Source organism: Rhyacophila brunnea, unplaced genomic scaffold (genome assembly GCF_057557595.1).
Source record: "Rhyacophila brunnea isolate RB1 unplaced genomic scaffold, BYU_Rbru_1.0 scaffold_88, whole genome shotgun sequence".
Classification (NCBI taxonomy): domain Eukaryota; kingdom Metazoa; phylum Arthropoda; class Insecta; order Trichoptera; family Rhyacophilidae; genus Rhyacophila; species Rhyacophila brunnea.
In genome coordinates, this window is record NW_028233359.1 from 842,195 (window position 1) to 864,618 (window position 22,424).

General features: G+C 34.3%; 1 protein-coding gene across 1 annotated transcript; it reads right to left on the minus strand.

Moving 5' to 3' along the window:
* Window positions 1-463: 463 nt before the first annotated feature.
* Window positions 464-13,064, minus strand: LOC147063749 (uncharacterized). Its single transcript, XM_085959326.1, has 4 exons — window positions 12,877-13,064; window positions 12,435-12,584; window positions 5,522-5,705; window positions 464-579 (listed from the first exon to the last, which is right to left on the minus strand). The coding sequence occupies exons 1-4, from the start codon at window positions 13,021-13,023 to the stop codon at window positions 464-466; spliced, it is 597 nt and encodes a 198-aa protein (XP_085815452.1). The 5' UTR covers window positions 13,024-13,064.
* Between the last annotated feature and the right edge of the window lie 9,360 nt (window positions 13,065-22,424).

The window sequence follows — 22,424 nt, forward strand, 5'->3', positions numbered from 1 at the left end:
CTCGAACGACATAATCCGTTCGCCGGGCAGCGTATCCTTCGCACCCACGTCTCTTCCTATACTGCGCGCGCACTCTCGCGAATCTCGTTCGCCTCGAACGATATAATCCGTTCGCCGGGCAGCGTATCCTTCGCACCCACGTCTCTTCCTATACTGCGCGCGCACTCTCGCGAATCTCGTTCGCCTCGAACGATATAATCCGTTCGCCGGGCAGCGTATCCTTCGCACCCACGTCTCTTCCTATACTGCGCGCGCACTCTCGCGAATCTCGTTCGCCTCGAACGATATAATCCGTTCGCCGGGCAGCGTATCCTTCGCACCCACGTCTCTTCCTATACTGCGCGCGCACTCTCGCGAATCTCGTTCTTCTCGAACGACAAAAGCGCCAGGTGACACGGGACCGATTTGTTCGCTGGCTAAAGATTAGTTTTAAAAGATTCGTTCGTTCGAGAACGACGCATGTCTACCCCTGGTTCTCTTTCTGCTTTCTACGGTTGCGCGGTGCGGACGCATCGTCTTGCTTCCTGCGCGGCGGCCCGCCGCGCATGAAGTTGGTGGAGATATTCGCATACCCGTGCCCTTTAGTGACAAGTGCCAGAGGTATGATTACCCAAAAAGTGTACCCAAGGACGTGGTAAAGGGAGGACATACGAGGAGAACTCTGTCATCTCCGTCATGCCACCGCATGGCGGAACCATGTAAATATGTATTCATCATTTTCATCATTATCATCATGTGTTGTGTAGGGTAGGATTCATTGCTGGTGACGGAGATACTCACGTGAGGATCTCCGTCCTTAACTTCTTTATAAACTTTTGTATATTATCGCTGGACTAATTTCTTGCATTAAATGTTGCCGCGTCACAGCGATCTAACTGTATTCTTCTTTCAATTATCAACCTAAATTCCCACCAAACACATGGTCTTTTGCAGCTGTTTCCCTCCCAAAGAAAAGCTTGCTGGCGTATTTATCTTATTAACATTATAAAATAGAACTATCAGTTCTATTTTTTAATTATGTTACACTGTGCTTGATGGTTTTAGTTAGTTACCAATAAGTTATTTTGTCTTATTTGCTGCTGTTAAAAATTTCACATTAGTAATGTGATCAGCCCAGGATATCTTAATGGTCCCCGTTACAGCCACACACAGATAGCCTTACCCTCTTCTTATTTAACGTCTCAGATTTAACTCAATAGACCATAACGTAACGTACCTACTGATGTACCTACCCTCAAGTTCGAAGCTTGCTCAGGGTGTTGGTGTTCACTTGGGGTGTCGAATAAATTGTTTGTTTCAACTTTGTAATGTTGTGCTATAAATGAGCAAGCAGAATTAAATAAAACACCAGGATTAGCTTTACTTCGTATATTGTTTTCACCAGTTATTTTTATAATATGTCTTTACACTTGCATCCTAGTATAAATTTAAGACTTTATAAAAATACTCCATTTATAACAAGGTACCCAATGAATGTCTTACAACACAATCCAAAATTATCATTGCTTTGAATTACATTCCTTATTGTTTCTTAATTTACAATATTGTGGCTTTTAGATTACAATCCTTATTGTTATTATAGCGATGACTTAAATTTATCTGGATAATTAATACAATCTTTGCAGCGGCCGGCGTCGGCTGTAACTTTGCACTATTTTTCGTAATAAACCGTTGAGGTCATATTACGTGCATCTCAGTCTGAGGCTCTAACCGCCCTTTTCGCGAGAACCGGCGGCTTTAACAGAGATAAAATACTCCGCGTAACAGTGCTTCTAATTGGCTAACGGTAAGCATCAAAATTATTATCCGAATACATACAATCTTATATCTACAAATATTTCCAACATTGTCTAAGTACAAATCTTATTAATAATGAATATTGGGTTCTTATCTTAATACACATGTCTATTTACATAATGATGTTTATTTACAATTCAAAACAATATCAAATCAAACATTATTATAATATAATTCTTATAACCTACTGATTTACTGTAGCTTTCATCTCCTTCTTTCTGTTAGCACTATCATGTAATCATCTACGTTATACTTATCTGTTTATCAATTAGCTTATATTATGTAGACAAAATTTCCATATTTTATCGCTAGACATTTTATAAAATTATCCAATATTATTACTAGACAAGCACTTCCCTCATCTTTCGCCCTGTGTAAGCGTTTACTTATACGCCTCGTATACCAGCTCGGTACGCAAGAAATAGGACGTTTATCTGAGGAAGGAAATCGATCATATTATGTTTAAAGCCTTTTGACTACAAGGTCAGGGAACAAGTTTACGCTAATTAATTACTCAAGGATCGATAATGGTAAAAGACCTACCTAGTAAACACTACCTATAGTTATTATGAATGTAGCATCAGATCTTTTCAATGTTGGCATTTAAAATAATTCTAGGTGATTAGGTACTACTAAGTACACTCTAGTTAGGCAGGTACCTACAAAGTTGATAAAAAAATCCTACTTGAGATATAGTATAAATAAATTAAATTAGCTACAAGAATAATTTTACACTATATATTGCTATAACAATATTGTTTGCCAATATGCAGGGTGTATAGAAAGACAATCCGTCACGATATAAAATATATATTACAGGAGCCAATAATAAATACTACACATCATTATAATTAAGTTGAAAATTATCGTAATTTGTGCAAAACTATTTATTACTGGACTCAAGTAAGTACACAATCGCAAAGATAACAAAATTCTGAAACTCTTGAGCATGTAAAAAAATGGAATGGAAATAGAGCGATATTAATATTTTTGTGGAGTTTTCCAACTTAACCACGATTCATGCGCTTGCAAAACAATTACAAATGTTAGTTATAAAGTAAAAAATATCTCGTTATTCCTGTGTCAATTAGGGAAACCAATCCCGGGATTGGTATTTTTTTCGATAGTAAATATATCATTTTTATATACTTATAAAATTATTTATTTTTTATATATAAATTATATATTATTATATAATATTATTGAAATTCGAGTACATTTGGGTTATTTTGTAAGGGCAATACTACCCTTACAGAAAAATTCCAAGATTATGACGTGTGAACCTAGTTTACTTAAAACTAACCAGAATGGACTTGGTTCACTTGGCTTGTGAACAACTCTTATAGCATTGATAAAATCGGTTAATAAAGCGTTTAGCGTAGTATACACTGTTTAAAGACATTTATTAAGAAAATTGTATTCGTTTAATCTTGGAATTACATATTAGGTTTAAATCATTGGACGCTAAAGACGCACCAAGGACGTAACGGTGAAGTGGCCATTCGATATAATTAACACGCTATTTAAATGTAGTAATTATCTCTGCTCGCGTGCCATGACTTCAGTGAAGTCTAACTGGCTTAAATAATCGGATTTATTATTCTTCCAATGTTACAATTACGTACAGCAGTAAAAATGGTTATGAAGAGGTTTTATATTTTAACTCTACAAATGTCAAGTTGTTGTCTATGGTCATTGATGGACCATAGACAATTATAATGAAATGAGTCAATAATTCAATTGCAAATCCGGCAATAGATTCCCTAGTGTCAATACAATCAGAAGCTATGCCACAAATACTAATTTGTCACAAAAATACCAGTGGCCAATACTACCAACATCATGTTTGACAGACTGCATTATTGGTACGTCTTCATAAACGTCATAACATAAATATAAAATAAAGGATAAGTTTGCGAGTATCTATACGAACATACGTAAGGATTAGAAGGCTATAACACCAGAATGTCTTTGTATGGTTTTTAAGACTACTAGATGTCGAGCAACTATATAAACGTACATTGCATTTATAAGGTTTTTCACCAGTATGTGTCATTTTATTTTTTTAACATGACTATATGTCGAGCATCTATACGAACACACATTGCATTTATAAGGTTTTCCACCAGTACGTGTCATTTTTGGTCTCTTAAGATCACCAAGTTCCGAGCATCTATATAAACATGCTTGAGATGACTAGATGTCGAGGATCTATTGCCATAAAACATTTCATTTATAAGGTTTTTTACCAGTATTTGTTTTGAGCTGACTAGATGTCAAGGATTTATTTGACAATTCACTGCATTTAAAAGGTTTTTCACCAGTATGTGTGATTTTATGTTTTTAAGTTTACTCAGTTTAAACAAATTTTGCGTTTATAAGGTTTTTCACCAGTATGTTTCACTTTATGTGACTTACGATGACCAAGTTGCGAACACCTATATGACCATACATTGCATTCATAAAGTTTTTTTACCAGTATGTGTTATTTTATGTTTTTTGAGATAATCAAGTTGCGAACATCTATATGGACATACATTGCATTTATAAGGTTTTTCACCGGTATGTGTCGTTTTATGTCTTTTGAGATTAACAATTTGCGAGCATCTATATGAACATACATTGCATTTATACGGTTTCTCACCAGTATGTGTCATTTTATGTCTTTTGAGATAACCAAGTTGCGAGCATATATATGAACATACATTGCATTTATAAGGTTTTTCACCGGTATGTGTCGTTTTATGTCTTTTGAGATTAACAATTTGCGAGCATCTATATGAACATACATTGCATTTATACGGTTTCTCACCAGTATGTGTCATTTTATGTCTTTTGAGATAACCAAGTTGCGAGCATATATATGAACATACATTGCATTTATATTTTTTTTCCCTAGTATGCGTCATTTTATGTGTTTTGAGATAACCAATTTGGGAGAATTTATATGAACATACATTGCATTTATACGGTTTCTCACCAGTATGCGTCAATTTATGTCTTTTGAGATAACCAAGTTGCGAGCATTTATATGAACATACATTGCATTTATACGGTTTTTCACCAGTATGTGTAATTTGATGTCTTTTGAGATAACGAAGATGCGAGCATCTATATGAACAAACATTGCATTTATAGGGTTTTTCACCAGTATGTGTAATTCGATGTCTTTTGAGATAACCAAGTTGCGAGCATCTATATGAACATACATTGCATTTATAAGGTTTTTCACCAGTATGTGTCATTTTATGTTTTTTAAGATCACTAAGTTGCGAGCATTTATATAAACATACACTGCATTTAAAGGGTTTTTCACCAGTATGTGTCATTTTATGTATCTTTATACCACCAGGTCGCGAGCATTTATATGAACATACACTGCATTTATAAGGTTTTTCACCAGTATGTGTCATTTTATGTTTCTTAAGATCATAAATTCGCGAGCATCTGTATGAACATAAATTGCATTTATAAGGTTTATCACCAGTATGTGTCATTTTATGTGTTTTAAGATGACCAAGATGCGAGCATCTGTATGAACATACATTGCATTTATAAGGTTTTTCACCAGTACATGCATTTTTATTTGCTTTAATATTACAATGTTGAGAAAATACGATGACTTGATTTTGATCATCAATCACGTCCATGTGAGCAATTTTGTGAGTTTTTAGAGCACTTCTGCTACCAAAAACTGCGCTACAAATGCAGCAAATTAAATTACGTGAGAAATGGATTACTCTTTTTAGAATAAGGCGAAGTTCCTTCGGAGTATCGCGTTCTAAGATTTCTTTTTTAATGTCTTTCTCATCTATCGTGACTTCTGAATACTGCATCATTCTATCCTGGATTCCATCATCTGAGGATTGTTGACTGTCGCCAGTATCGTGATGCTTTGTGAAAACTGCCTAGAAAAAAATTCAATATTATCAATTGTTGTGTTATAATATTCCATTTGTATTTTTTTTCCTTTTCAGCATCTGCAGACATTATTAAATACCGAAGTTAGAGTAAACTGTCAATAGTGTCGTTGGAGGGTGTGCATAGGCCTGTGACACCAACACGTGAGAGAGCACTGACCTTCAGTTGGTGTTCGTGAACGTGAAATTTTGACGACATAACTGCATATTTCAGCCTTATAATAAATCCTGTCGCTAATAAAATGACGTTAACCACCTATAACAAATCCAAAGTAAGCACCAAGGAGTAAGTCCGGCAATTTATACTGACCGGTTTAGCAACTACTCAGGATGGGCTGTGGATGCCAAGAGTCGACCTCAGCGGTAAGTATTATAGATGTAGTATAAAGGAATAATTAAATATATTTATAGGTATTACTGGTATGCATAACGAATTAATATGTATTTAGATGTTTAATTGTATTGTTAACATAAGATCACCGAGCAAATTTAATATACCATTACTCAATGTATAGAATCGATTAAATTAATAATCATTATATAATTGCCATTATATTATATTCAAATGACGTATCAGAATACCTAGTTGTTATATAGAATCATGTAAAAAGCAGCATCTTTTAAATATGTATTATTATTATGCAAAGTTACGTAAATAAAATAATATAGTGCAAACTCTCCTGCTTATAATTGCTATATTACACCGTATGTAAGATAGAGCCAGCGCTCGGCCAAATTTCCACTCACGTTTTGTTTGAAGTATAAGGTGCAGTGAGTGGAAAGAGCATACAGTAGGTGGGCAATTTCCCATAGATAAACTCTATACGAGTGAGCAAGATAATACCGTAATGCTTAAACAGAATTAATCAAAATTTCCTAGCAGATTAATTATTTGTGATGTCATAATTGATTTATATAAACTTAGATATAAGGCAAACATCATATATTAACTAATAGAATAAGACAATCTTAAGCCTTTATAACTTTGTATTTATCCTTTAGACGAGTATGTTCGAACATAAGAAGATATGAAAAGTCATAGTTTGTAAAGCTCAAAAGTGGACGATATAACAATAAAATTTAAATGCACATCCTTATAAGTCCAGTCGATGAGCTAAGGGATCATTATGTATGTAAACTATTAACCTCTCTTATTCAAGATGTAACTATTTGAGAGGTAAAACTTTAATCCGCGCAGCGAATCTCGTCTTTTTCTGGTCAAACCTGATGGCCGCGAGTACGTCCTAATTACGTATGTGGTTCTCCAACTTTCTAATTAGAGGCTCTATATTATTAAGACATTATTAAGACTTTTATAAGTTAATGAAAATTAAATAAATAAATATATATAAATAAATTTGGACTTAAATAGTCAATAAAATTATACGAATTAGTTACTATAATAATAACTATATATATTTTCTTTACAGTTTTTCTAAGAACTATATTAAACAATATATAAATTATATGTGACCTTGGCCATGGAATAATAGTAGAGCCATTAACAATAAATATCGTTATACTGAACGTTAGATTTATTCGTTAAAATAACTGTAGTGAAGCACCATCATCGAGTGTTTGCACTTTGTACTCCAAGATCCTCACATAGATGACCCCCAGATCACATATCTTAGCTGGTCGAATCTAGGTGACTGTCACCTGCCTAGCTTAAAGGCGAAACAAAGGTCACAAAAAATATTCAAATCTCATCAAACAACTTCGATCAATTTATAGTATAAACAATATTTAAATATCATACTTCGAAATTCCACATGATTTAATAGAACACTTACTACATTATACTACTCCATATTGGAGAAAGTATTGTGGGGTGTGGGATCGACTATTAGACAACGAAACCCAAAATTACTATATCCAGTGAAATCTTCTACGGTTGATTTCAATATTTCGAGAATTTGGAATATTTTTATTAAATATCACTATAATTAATTTGTAAATTAAATTAATAACGTTTGGCTTGCCCATTCTTGCTGCACATCCCGCTTTCGCCCATTAATTATTGGTCGTCAATGAATGAATACCTGTTTCATGTTTTCCATAAACTTTTAATTGTATAATCTAAGGTATAGTAGAGTAAGGGGTGCAATCACTTATCCATACTAAAAATACACGCTACATGCAAGGAGAAGTGGACAAAGAATATCTTACTTGAGAGATGAATTTTTATCTAATGCACATAACTACACTTGCTGAAGATGAAAAAGACGAACGAGATTTTGTATTTTATGGCAGGTGAAATATTATAATTAGGTACTACATTAAATCACCGATTTCGTGATATTTCAACTCGATTCGCATGAAATACCATTACCTCTCTGTTTTCAAGATTCCACAATGGAAAAAGAGTTTTATTTTATGCTTAGATAGAACATACGAAAGGGTTAATCCTCAAACCGACCTGTTATACTGCGCATCCTTTTTGACACTTTGATCAGTATTTAGACCGGCAAAACATGAACAGAGTGACAGTCGAACAGCGATTCAAAGATATAAATAATGTTTTACTTAAGCGATGACGCTTATTTTGGGCTAAACGGGTTTGTTAATAAACAAAATTGGCGCATATGGGGTCCAATCTGGAAGAAACCCTACAGACTTCATTACATAAAAATAATGCACTAGCTTGTGCGGTTTACATGCTGATGGAATCATCGAACCTTATTTATTTAAAAAGAGGCGGAAGCTCGCGTTACGGTCAATGGAGATCATAAGGCACTGGCCCATGATCAATGATATTTGTTGCTGTTGCACGTATGGATGGGATTGATCCGAACAGGATGTGGTGTCAACAGGATGAAACTACGGGATCAGGATACGACCGCAACCATTGACTTATTGCATTAGGTTTATTTATGATATGAACCTGTCAATTTGCTTCCAAAGTCGTGCGATTTAACAAATAGGTATGGAATATTTCCAGAGAGGCTAGGTGACGCTGATAAGCCATACATAATTGACGCCTTGAAAACCAACATTGTTAATGCTATTTGTAATATACGGCCAGCAGTGCTCGAAAAGTGGCCCAAAACCGGACGTACAGAATGCACTTCGTCAAGAAATTAATATAGTTTTGAATGCAAATTCAAAGATTGGTTAACATAATTGACTGATGTCAATAAAATATGTTCACTATGCAACTGTGCTATGTTTATTCCTGATATTTCTTGATAAAATAACTAATGATCACCTAAATAACGTAACGATGGCCGAGCAGCTTACGCGTCGAGATGCGTGCGATAAACCTCCTCTTTGCTGGAAGCCATTTATTGATAAACAATAGAACAAATTAACGTTATTTTTTTTACAAATCTTACCTTGCATGACTTAAAAGGCACTTACGTGAGATTAATTTAACGTATAGTGGATCGCAATTTTAGAAACCTATTCACATTAAAAATTGCTTTACATTTGAATGATTGTGATGTATAAATTATCATAATTAAATACTCACGATTTAACGAAAGATGTACAAACCTACACATATATTGTATTAATATATTACTAGCTGAGCCAGCTGGCTCTCGCCAGTCTGTCTCGCTAGGTCTTGCAGACAGCTTGGCGTCCTAATGAAATGATATTGGATTTTAATAAAATTGTGAAGTATGCAGAGACGGCGCCGTTTGGCATGTCGCTGATTTGTTACTTTTACAATTTGCAAGTCGTTACTGTCGATATAAATTTAGTGTCATATGTATAGTCTATTATGGATTTTGGCCTTCAGGATGTCATCTGATACCTTCCCAGGCTGCTAGACCTAGCATAATACCTGACAATTTGATTGCGATTGAATATAATGTAATTGAAGAAGGTTAGCCATATAAAAAATAAATTTAAACTATTAAGTTGTTTTGTTTCATTGTCTAAAAAAATGCTTGCAGCCATAGAATAATATTTAAAAAAATTAAAATTTGAATTAAAATTTAAGCGATAATATGTTTCACGCTGCGGGACGTTCATATCGAAACAAATGTTGATAAAAGAAGAAATATATAGATCTGAGAGGAAGTAATTATTAAGTTGGAAAAGAATTCGTCCAGCAGTGTATTGATATAAACTGATTATGATAATGGCATTATAAATAGATAGATTATGTTTATTATATAGCGATTATTCATAGGACCAAAAAGAGTAGAATCGGCTAAGAGAAGCCTTCATCCAGCAGTAGATTGACCTGGTATAATGATGATATCGATGAAATGAATATATTATATTGAAATATTTGATAAATGCAGCAATGTATATATGAAACAGGAATGAAATTAGTTTTGAGAGGCCTTCATCGAGCAGTGGATTGATCCTGGTTCATGATAATAATGACGATATAAATGGGTAGGTAAATTTTAATAACACCAATTTTAATAGATATAGCAGTTCATATAACCAATAGGATTATTGATACAACCTTCATCCAGTAGTGGAATGCGAATAAGCATAGTGATACATATTAATTCTTCTATATAACCACGCGAATGGAAATAATGGATAATACGACGTAGACGACTCATAGTGTGATTAGGGTATGAAATTATCATAATGCACTATTTTATTTGCTTATACGCACGCATGCATTTTACTTATATTATGTAATACAATATAAAATGAAATAATATTATATATATTGTGTAATAATTACCTATAGAAAATGTCATTTTTAATAATTTACCTCCCTAAAAATAATTATGTTTACGTTGTCTTTGAATATAAAAGTTCGAATAAAAATATTTTAGTCTATGTTTGTTATTGTGAATTATTGTGAAGCTGATAAAATAAATGACAGTCGGATAAATGTCGAAAAATGCAATTAATAAGATTCTGCGGTACAGTTCTGTTATGAGGTATTCAGCGGAAAACACATTTTGAAAATGGCCGATATGTTAGGTTTGGTTAGGTTAACCTAACAAATAATCCAGTATATCAGCTATTTTCAAAATGTGTTTTTCGCTGTATTCCTCATAACCGAACTGTACCAGTATGGACATAATAGGTTAACCGAGTGGCTAACATCCATTTATCGTAAACATAAAAAAATCTGTAGTAAATGTGCCGCAGAGGTGGACATGAGATTTTACAACTTTCTTTTTAGACCAAACCAAACCTAACCTGGAGAGTGAAAATAGTTAGTTTTATCACCACATTTCATAATTGGGGAAAGAGAATAATTGACCTCAATACTTATAATAAATAAATTTACTTCATTGGGTCCAATTTCAAGCAGTTTGAACAATGTAACACTGATCGGTACTATCAAACATAATTGAAAAACGTGAGCAGAATAGTGCATAATATCATTATTTAAATAACTTAATAATTTGAAAGTCAAGACAACGTACCTATCACAAAATATGTTATATATTAAATCCATTACAATTTAAATTCAAATACCATCGTTATACATTAATATAATATACATATCTACGTACTCACCGTAATTACTCTATTACCAGATAAATAGAATAAGGTTGGAGAGAACTTCATCTAACAGTAGATTGATCGAGGATGATGGTGATAATAATAATGAATTGAATAGGTACCTAGGTAAATATTATCACAAATTTGATAACATAATTTGTGAACGAAAGGAATGGAATTACTTTGCTTGAACAGTTTGATGAAGGTTTGGATTGATTCAGGTTTTTGAAACCCACAATGACTGAGTGGCTAACATGTCGGCTTATAATGTCGTGGACCTGACAAATACATATATTGTTTTTCACGGTCTAAAAATATAATATCAGATATGAATGTGACCGTAAATAATATACGTCAAGTGTTGCACTAAAATAATGCCATAATGACCAGAAAACCAGAATGATGTTTTAAATCAGGAGCATATGCACTTACCTGTCGTATAACTTCATCAACAGTAGATACACAATAGGTATTTGCTTCACAACTTAAATTAGAATGGTGACGGTGACACATCATAAACATACAGCTGTCAGATTGATGTGACATGGTATACTTCGCCGGTAATATGAATCTAATATTATAATCTTATATTATCTAATATCAACTTCAAACGATTGAATGTATTATTAGGATAAGTACAGTGTTTTAATATAATATAGGTACACATGTATTAGGTAGTTTTATTTAACCTCTACTGAAAGCGTAATATTATGTTAATTAAGATCGCACCAAATCGCTTGATTGAGAATAATATCCGGATTAAAAATTCACTAAAACATAGACAATTCGCCAAATCACTTGATTGAGAGTAGTATTCGTTTCGAAAAGTCACCAAAACCTAAATAAACATCTCTTGTTTCTAATACAAAGGCATTATTTATCATATTGTCATTACGATTGACGGAGTAGCCGCCATTTTGAAATATAATATTTTCAGTGTTGCAAACACATCGAAAAAATAAATTCCCTAATTAATATGTGTTGTAAAAAAAGTCACGTGCCGATCGAAAATCTATTGTAAAACAGTCAAAATAACCCTAAAAACCCTAAAACGCAACGAAGTTTATCAATTTCCATACTTTTTTACTTGAATAAAGAACGTTTCTCTACTGCATTTTTCATTTAAACCTATTGGACATGACGAATAAGGCACACAATCGTTCGCAAAAACGGGCACAGCTGTAGGATAATAATATATAGGAGATTAGTGTGAGCTAAAACTAACAAATGAAACAAGTTGGAGCGAATTAATATGGGTGTCAGTACCTACACATTATATCTACTTACAATTTGCCTGTAATCTGAATGAGAACAACCCGGTTGAGGGTATTCATCATCATATAACGGGTGTGAAATATCTTCAATAATCTCGCGCTTGACGACGGGTTGTTGATCATCTGTCTCAGATTTTATATTAGAGAGGTCAGCCATTAGGCACTGAAAGAAACAATTATAATATTATTTTGTAAACACGGTAAAACCTTTAAGTTCACGTAACATCCATATAACAATGTAATATAATTATATTTAACATGTAACCTATCCTATAATATCACAGATGTATCGTAGCTGTCAAATTGTATAAACATGTAATTTTTTTAAACAAAGTTTAATGTCACCTTATGTTCCTACACAGTTTGTAAAAAAGCCACAGTTTATAATATTAAACTATCCGTTGTTATTCTCAATCTAAATTGATTGTAAAAGATATCACCTTCTAAAAACTAACCTCGAAATTGCAGCTTGAAACGTCCGCATTCTCTTGCTTTACATGATTGCGAGGGTCCGGGTTATTTAGATGGCTAGTCAGCGTGTCAAACAAAGGCTTGCCTTCTATATCGGAGTGTTCTCCATCACATTCTTGCTTTACATCCATGTTAAGTGTAAATATGGCAGGAACAACGCGACAGACAAGATACATTCAGGTTAATCTTAGAAAAGTGCTGCCACAATACTGAAAAGTGTTTACCGTCGAAACTAATATTTTTTTTTTTTTTTTTGTGATTTTACCGAGGCTTTGACTGCGACTCGCTGTCATATCGCCTCTTCTCTTCTAGAAGGGGATCCGTCGATCAGGTCCTCACTCCTATTCTGTTAAATGGCTTTATAATTATTTTGTCTAGCTCTTCCGTCTTTCTTTCTTTCTTCTTTAGACGCCAGTGTTTTATGCACCAGAATCGCTCTCCTCCGTATCCATCCCTTCTGTATTTTCGATACATCGTGTAATCATTGAATTTCAGATAGTCTAATTCAGACCTCAGCCAAGTCTCTGAGATTAATGCTATTGAAATTTTTTGTCTTATTAAGTAGAGTTCTATATCATCCTTTTTTTGCTTCATACTTCTGGCATTCCATTGTAAAATCCTAATTTGTTTTTTACTATCCATTTTGCTCCAGAACCTCCCCTAGAATTTCCTTTAAGTGTCCTTCTTTGAATTGTTTGCATACCCAGTCCACTGCTTTAATTATTAGTTGTTTAATGATCTGCTGCCAGTCTTCCCCTTTCAGCAAGACTTTCATAATTTCTCCCATCGCGTTAACCTCCGTCTTCCCCTTTGAATTTTTCTTATTTTTTGTAGGCTTTACGCTGCTACCTGTAGATATTATTGTTGAGCCTGAAGCTTCTACCACCGCTTCTTCTTTCTTTTTGTTTTCCTTAGTTTTTTGAATTGTTTCGCTTTCATCTCTTCCTACGATTTTTTTTTGTTTTAATATGTCAGCATAGCTATTATTTAACATATTTTTTTTTGCTTCCTTGAAAGGTATGTTCATTTTTTCATTGCTTCTTTGCAATTCTTTTCCTCTTGCCACTTTGGGCATTTTTGGCTGTTTGCCGCGTGGTTACCTTTGCAATTGATGCACGTAATTTCCTCATTTTTTTCGCAGGTTTTGTGGTTTTCACCACACTTAGGGCACGTTTCTACTGTACGTCCGCAATTGTTCGCGATATGCCCATATCGCCAGCATTTGTAGCATTGCATAACCCTGAATACATACGGTTCTACAGCAAAAGAGACTCCATATATGTAAATTGTTCTCGGCAATATTTTCTCCCCAAATTTAATACTGACTGACGAGGTCTTTGTCAGCTCTCCTGTATCACCTTTTCTTGTCAACCTCTTAAGGTTGATTACTTTTGCATCACTTTTGATTTCCATTTGCAGTTCTTGGAGGTCCATATCAATATCGACTTTTCTTATTACTCCATAAGAGCAGGAGTCATTCTCTTTGGTCACAAAACCGAGATCTTTGAGTCCTCCAGCTTGTTTTACTTTATCTGCTTCTTTTTCGTCTTCTACTTGGATGTACGTCTTTAAATTTTTATTGTAAATTTTCTGTACTTTTACTCCTGCCTTATGCAGCATCTGCGCTATTTTCAACGTTAATGGAATTTTACTTCCCGTCGCTATCATGACGATGTTTTGGTTTCCCTTTGGAGTGACCCCAGAGTCTCTTCTGGGTTTTTTTCCAGAGGTCACCGTCTGCCATTCTTCTTCTTTTTCTCCAACCACTTCCTCTTCATCATCGTTTCTTTTCTTCTTCGTTTTTTTGGTTTCATTCACTTCCATTGTGGTGTTTTCCATTTTATTGTTTTTGCCGTTCACGCGGTCTTGGAATTCGCGCAACAGTGTGAACAAAAAACAGTGTGGACAACCCCTCGTTTCACAGCGTTTGACGCACTCCCCGCACAAAGTGCACTATCCGTGCAAAAATAAATATTTTTCACTTTTTCTCAAGCACTGGCACTGATTGTCAAAATCAAATGGGACCACACATGTTGAGTTTATTGTCAAATTCATTTACAAACAATATTATTTTTGTTGTATCCCGTATTTATAACCGTTCGCGAGTAACCAGGCGAATAGCGACACGAATACGCAAGCGAAGTTGTACAACCTCACTCCACCGCTGTTGGCTTCCGACTGTCGAAATTAATATTAATTTATAATAGATACAAACACTAACTTGACACGGTGACACACTTCAATAATAATTATATATGTTTTGTTGTCAAAACAAAACAATGGAGCGAAAATAAACGTGAGCATTTCCTCAATCATAACGAGATCAGCGCATCTCGGTATTCAAATGGCAAAATGGCCCATCTGCATTTTTTCTATTTTCAAGTTTTCTTCTACAGATATTGTAAAATACAATACTAATCATTAACGCGGCAAAAGAACATATCTGTCAGTGCAATACAAACAAAATGCCACCCGTATTTTGAGCTAGGCACACATACATTGTGTGTGATTTGGACCGTGCACGTATAGACAAGGTAAAGTCAAAAGACATGGCCCTTTGCAATGGCTTGTTCGTTATACTTAGGTACTACTTGAGCCTTGACTGAATGGGTAGGCAATAAAGTGTCCCTACTTTATTGTATTAATTGATTTTTATTATATAAGTAGGTTAAAAATGGATCCTGTGACTAGCTCGGGATGTTGGTAGAACCCGGGATTCACAAAAATTAAATAACAAACGAAACACGTACCTAGCTTTATATTTTCAACGGTTATTTTACCAAGAAACTTATATTTAACAGTATCCAAATTAATCTTATATTGGTACTTTCCTTATGTTAATTATATCTTAACTTCGCTTACATTTTAATAAATTATTAATATCCGAATTCGTTTAATTGTTAAGTTTTTAGCGCGGGAATTCACGAACTCAATACCACGTCCTCCCGCGACTAGGTATGTATTTTTTCCACTCTTTTTATATTGAGCAGTGATGCCATCTTTTCTTTTTACATACTCCCGAATATTAAATTTCTTTGGCTTTCGTTTATTTTATTCGGCACAATCACATTCTTCCCTGACATAGGTACTATTATTATAATTAGATAAACAATAATTCTTACGTGCTAAGTACGTGTTGAACATTTTGACAGTTAATCAAGGAATTTTGGACGTAGTACGCCCATTGTTGACTATAGGTCAGGTGACAGGTTACACCTAATAATTAGACGTAATTTAGACTATCAAGAGAGGTCTAATAGTCATGGGTGTAACAGTATACGATGAGAGTGTATTAGCCATTGGTGAATACGCATGCCATTGGTGAATACGCATAGTGCTTGAAAATAACGAAAGGAAAATCCCAAATAGAAAAAACTACTCAAATAGAATAGTACAAAACTTAAATCCAATAAAACACATTTTATTGTTTGATCGCTACACGGAATAGACTTTTCAGTAATTCGGCCATACATAATAAATAATTACGTATTGTGGCAACACTTCTCTTAAATTAATGTACCTTGAACGGATACTGTTTGTCACGTTATATTTACCATCAAAATGGACGTAAAGCGAGAATGTGATGGAGAACAGTCTGATAAAGAAGGCAAGCCTTTGTTTGATACGCAGACTAGCCTCCCAATCAGCCCGGAAGTTCGCACTCATATAAAGCAGGAGAATGCCGACGTTTCAAGTTGCAATTTCGAGGTTAGTTTTTGGAAACTGATTTCTTTTACAATCACTCTGTATTGTGACTAACAACGATTAACTATTATTATAATATTTTGCTTGTTTATAAACTGCGTAGAGACACAATGATATTAAACGTTGATTTAAAAAAATAACTCGATTATACATTTTGACAGCTAGGTACGATACATTTGTGATTTAGGTTAGGGCAGGTTATCTTCTAATTCATTTTGACTATAATTAATATACATTGTTATATGGATATTCCTTGACGTCACGTGAACTGTAAGTGGTTTTACTGTGTTAACCATAATGTTTCTTTCAGTATCTTTCAGCGGATCTCTCTATTATAAAACCAGAGACGGATGATCAACTATCCGTCATCAAGCGCAAGATTATTAAAGATGTAATAGACCCATTATGTGATGTTGAAGATCCTCAACCGGGTTGTTCTTCTTCAGAATACAGGCCAATACATCAGGTTCGTTCAATTATATAATGTGTTATTTTTCTTCCCTCGGTTTCATATCGAAGGTTGGAATTAGCAATACATGTTTTAATCTTAGAGCCGTTTCACACGCGACACCATTGTCTCGAGACGCTGCATGAATGGGCGCGTTTAGGCGGAGAAACAAGTATGTCGCGTTCATATATATGTAGAGAAAACGATCATGCGGTGCCCAATCCGTTGACATCTTCCCAATTGATGAGGGTGACGTGTTTAGATTTATTAAAAAAGATAAGAATACTCGCTCTTAGGGACCGCATATGTCCCAAGATTTTTTTAAAGGGTTGTATTGACTTTGTCAAGTGCCACTTTCATATATATATTCAACCTGACAATGGAGACGGGTATCTTTCCGGAAGCATGGAAGATGTCGAAGGTTACTCCAATTCATAAGAGTGGTACGGAGTCATCAGTGGAAAACTATAGGCCGGTAGCCATTCTCTATTCACCAGCAAAAGTTCTTGAGATGATCGTGCACAGCACAATTTCTCCGAGGATTGAGTCATTTCATTGCCGACTCAAGTATTAATCTATAGATGGCGCTGGTCATTTATAATGAATGAGCAGCATGGATTTGGTGCAGGCCGTTAAACGATTTCACGCGTTATTCGGGAGTTATTTTAAGAATCGTCAACAATACGTATCGTACACCCTCTATCAGTCACAGACATGACATTTAAAACATTTTCTGGTGTGCCTCAGGGCTGAAAGTTGGGGCCATTGCTGTTCACGTTTTTTATAAATGACATAGCATTGGTAATTAAAAATGCTATGTTTATGTTGTTTGCTGATGACTTGAAACTCTTCATTAAAGTTGTAATGCATGGATTTACTGCTGACAGTACATATTACCGAGGCCATAAAAAGAAAATCCACGTGTACACTCATGTACACACGTATTATTGTGCAAGTTGCAAGATTGCTTTCATGAATCAAAAAAGTTCGCTTCTGAATTTTCACGTGACAGATGGGATTTGTTCGATATTCGCACCTGCGCAGTAGAGCGACACTGGAAAACCTGCTGAAAAAAAAACAACCTACACCGCGCAGTCTCATTTTGAGGTTAACCGATTTTCACGATCTGTCAAAAAGTACCTATCATAAAATGACAACATGGCGTCTCGCTTACTATTTACGACAGTCAGCAATCTTACGTGTAAACAGTTATTATCGTTAAATACATCTGTAAATTTTCAATGTTTCCCATTAGTTCTTGGTCGTTCCCTCGTGGTAAAGGATGGTGCCACCTTGGAATGTTATCATCTTTTAAGTGATCAAGAATTCCCACTCCTCTCAATCCTCTGCTTCTATCAGGACAGAGTGAAGGCTGCTCTCAGTCAGTTCTTTTACTTGGTCGCTCTTCCTCTGCTTCACCTGCCTTGGAGGCTACCCAAAACTACCAGTCTCTCCAAAGTATCCGCTCTGCGCTGAACAATTTGTCAAAAAACTGTAGAATTCGTTTCAGACGTAAATTGTTGAGAGACGTTCCTTTATAAAATATTAACATTTTTATGGAATTTTATATAATATATGGAACATACATAATTTTGAAAACACTTTTTAGAAAATATATAACTGACTGAAGAAATCTTTTTTTGGAAAAACTTTATAAAGTCATTGGACGTATATAGACGCACCTGGTGCGTAATAATCAGGCGGCCTATCGATAATAATTTACGTGTATTTTAAATTACCTTTAAATTTACATTTTAAAAAACCCACTTTGATTTAAAATACAAAAGCCGATTGGCTTAGTTTAGGCAGGGTTTCATTGAATTTTAAATACTAATTTAATGAAAACCAACAAGTATGCCTGATAATGTTTAGTGTGCACTATTTATGTCGGATCTGAACAGCCTACTTTCACCTAGATAATAATGTTTTAATATGTTATATTAATAATATGTACTTATTGACAACATGTTATATGAAACGTTGTTTAATTCAGTTCGCTGCGACGGGTGTCACTGGTAGCAAAGCTGAGACTGACATAAAGCGCGAATTCACTGAAGATTAAATGCTACCATTTTCTTATGAAGATCCTCAACCCGGATGTTCACATTCAGATTACACACCAAGACATGGGGTATATTCAATTTTATATGTTGTAACATTTGCTTCTCTATTCGCCGATTTTTATCGAAGGTTGACGTTTAAAATCTCAATAAATCTCCGTACCATTCCTAGCCAGTCGTATTGAAAAAGTTATTAAAGTAATCAATACCTACCTACTTTGATTTAAAATACAAAAGCCGATTGCCTATGGCAGAGTGTATTACAAGAGCCATTAGTTAAAGTCTCAACTTCTTAATTATTATGATAGGTTAATTAATACTGGGTAATTATTGAGTTTTGAAGAAAACAATTTTTAAAGCCATAATAACTGATTGTATTGCTGCAGGTATGTATTCATTAAATATTTAGGAGAACACAATTTATCACTTAAATAGTAGAAGTGATCAGTATACATATTAAATATATCGATGACCTAATCAAATTTTTTTTATAATTTTCAAATAATGTCTTTATTGTTTTTTTTAGTAAAGTTGTTATAAAACGCAAACTGTGAAAATCATTTTCCGTATAAATATGTATCTACTTATCATAAAATTGTACTGCTTTTCATCACTTTTAAATATTCGGTCAAATTAAAAACAACAATTTATTTCTCGTGCTTGTCTTTGTAAAGGATTTTTTTCATACCCTGATAGAAATGAGGTTTTCGTTGTAATCTATAAATATACTATTGTATCGTGTAAAACAGACTTTTCACAAAAAGACGCAGCGTTTACACACCTACTATATGCGCACGAAAGTAAGTGTGCTTCTGCGCAGGTCTGTTTTAGTGTTGTTTAGCTATAATACGACTTGCTGTTTTGCTCAAATCATTATTTAAATATCAGATGTGCTCAACCGGTAAACTTTATTAATTCGAAAAATATTTATGCTATAACATTTTATATGTGTAAATTATATAAACTGAGTCATTCCTTCTCGAGAGTGTCGCTCTTTGGATAACTGCCGTCTCTATGCGACGCTTAGTATGCGTGCCCTCACGAATTCAGAAGTATAATATAATAAAATATTGTTTAAACTGTTGATCGAAGTCGCTTGATGAAATTTGAATATAAATTCTATCCCGCACTTTCAGGTATCTACGTCCCCGAACCCCGATATAGTCTGTAACACTGTATACAGCACTTTATAATCGTAGCCAAGATAAGACGGTTCTGGGTAATATTAAAATATTTTTTACAATATTGATCTAAGTTTCTCGATGAAATTGAATATAAATTCTATCAATTTGTAAATTATTTGTGTCATTGGTTTCGCCTTTTGACATCCTCCGACACTATGCACACTCCCTAATGACACACTAACACAGAAATTACTATAGATCTACCATCATAAATTGGCGTTTCAGCGAGGGCGCTAGTATGACATTGAGAATTTTACCATAACTAACAGAAAAATAGTAATTTATAATTTATTATTGGTAGTAGATTTCTGTACAAATATTATGCAATCCATAATTCGAGAAACATGTTGTAAAATTAAATGGCATTTATAACAAATTTATCCTCGATAAACAATTGTAGTTTCAAATTTGACCGGCTGCCAACTTACGATGGTAGATCTTTAGTTATTACACGATGCTTACAATGTATTTGCTTTTCGATGTTACATGTAGGTGTATTTTTTTTAAAACTATTTACGGTAACATTGTATTTTTAATATCTATGTTGGTACTATTACCATTTCTTAACGTCAATTTCTACACTTTCAATGTCTGAAGATGCCCATATAGATGCTCGCGACTTAGTAATCTTAAACACCATGAAATGACACACACAGGTGAAAAACCTTATAAATGCAAGTTATGCCCATATAGATGCTCGCGACTTAGTAATCTCAAAAACCATGAAATGAAACACAGGTGAAAAACGTCATAAATGCAATGTATGCTCATATAGATGATCGCAACGTAGTCATCTTAAAGAACACGAAAGAACACACACAGGTGAAAAACCTTATGAATGCAAGTTATGCTCATATAGATGCTCGCATCTTAGTAGTCTTAAAACCCATGAAATGACACACGGGTGAAATACCATATAAATGCACTGTATTTCCATATAGATGCTCGCGACTTTGTAGTCTTAAAAGACAAAATGACACACACAGGGTAAAAACCATATAAATGCAAGGTTTGTTTATATAGATTCTCGCAACTGATATATCTTACAAAAACATGAAATAACAGACACAGATGAAAAACGTCATAAATGCAAGGTAGGCTCATATAGATGCTCGGATCTTGGTCATCGTAAAAAACATGAAAGTATGCACACAGGTGAAAAACGTTATAATTTCAAGGTTTGCCCTTATAGATTCTCGCAACCTAATGACGTATCCTCAGGGTCTTTCGTGGTTTAGCTCAGTCGGCGACTCCAGGTGTCAAAGATTTTATTAAGTATAACTATTTGTTGATTTTTATATATGTTTTTTAGACTCGGGACTGTAATGTGATAAAGGGACACGGGGAAAACAACACAATTTTTCTTTTAAAGCTTCACTTATATTATGTTTATTTTTTACGAGCACATTATTTTAATTTAACTTCCCGACAGTCAGTCATCGGTTGCCCCTTGGACGCTAACTGACGGTTACAGATTGCGACGGGGTTCACAATCCCAGTCAAGCTCAAAAAATCTTTATCGGAAGCGCGATGGGGCTTTCTTTATTTTATAACGCGACACACAATAATTTTACAATAGAAGGTGTTGCCATTTTAATATTATTGCGTGTTTAGAATTTAGATTTTACTATTAAAAACGATTCTACTGAATTTAAATTACATTCACCCATCGCGCTGTACAATGGTTGTTACCTACATTATTTAAACATTAATTTAAAACTTCTAGAATATATTGACGGGTTATCAAGGAGCTTGGTTGCATGTTTTGTTAAGCCGACGATTTTTGAGACTAAGTAACATGTTTCAGTCTTTTCTGAAGTTACAGTGTAGGCACTAGCAATAGGCTAATGTGAGAGTGTATCACTAATTATCTTAAAAAACATGAAATGACACACAGGTGAAAAACCTCATAAATGCAAGAAATGCCTATATAGATGCTCACAATTTAGCAGTCTTGAGAGACATGAAATGACACATAGGTAAAAAACCATATAAATACAAGGTATGCCCATATAGATGCTCGCACTTAAGTAATCTTAAAAACCATAAAATGACATATACAGATGAATAACGTCATAAATGCGAGCTATGCTCATATAGATGCTCGCAACTTGGTAAACTTAAATAACATGAAA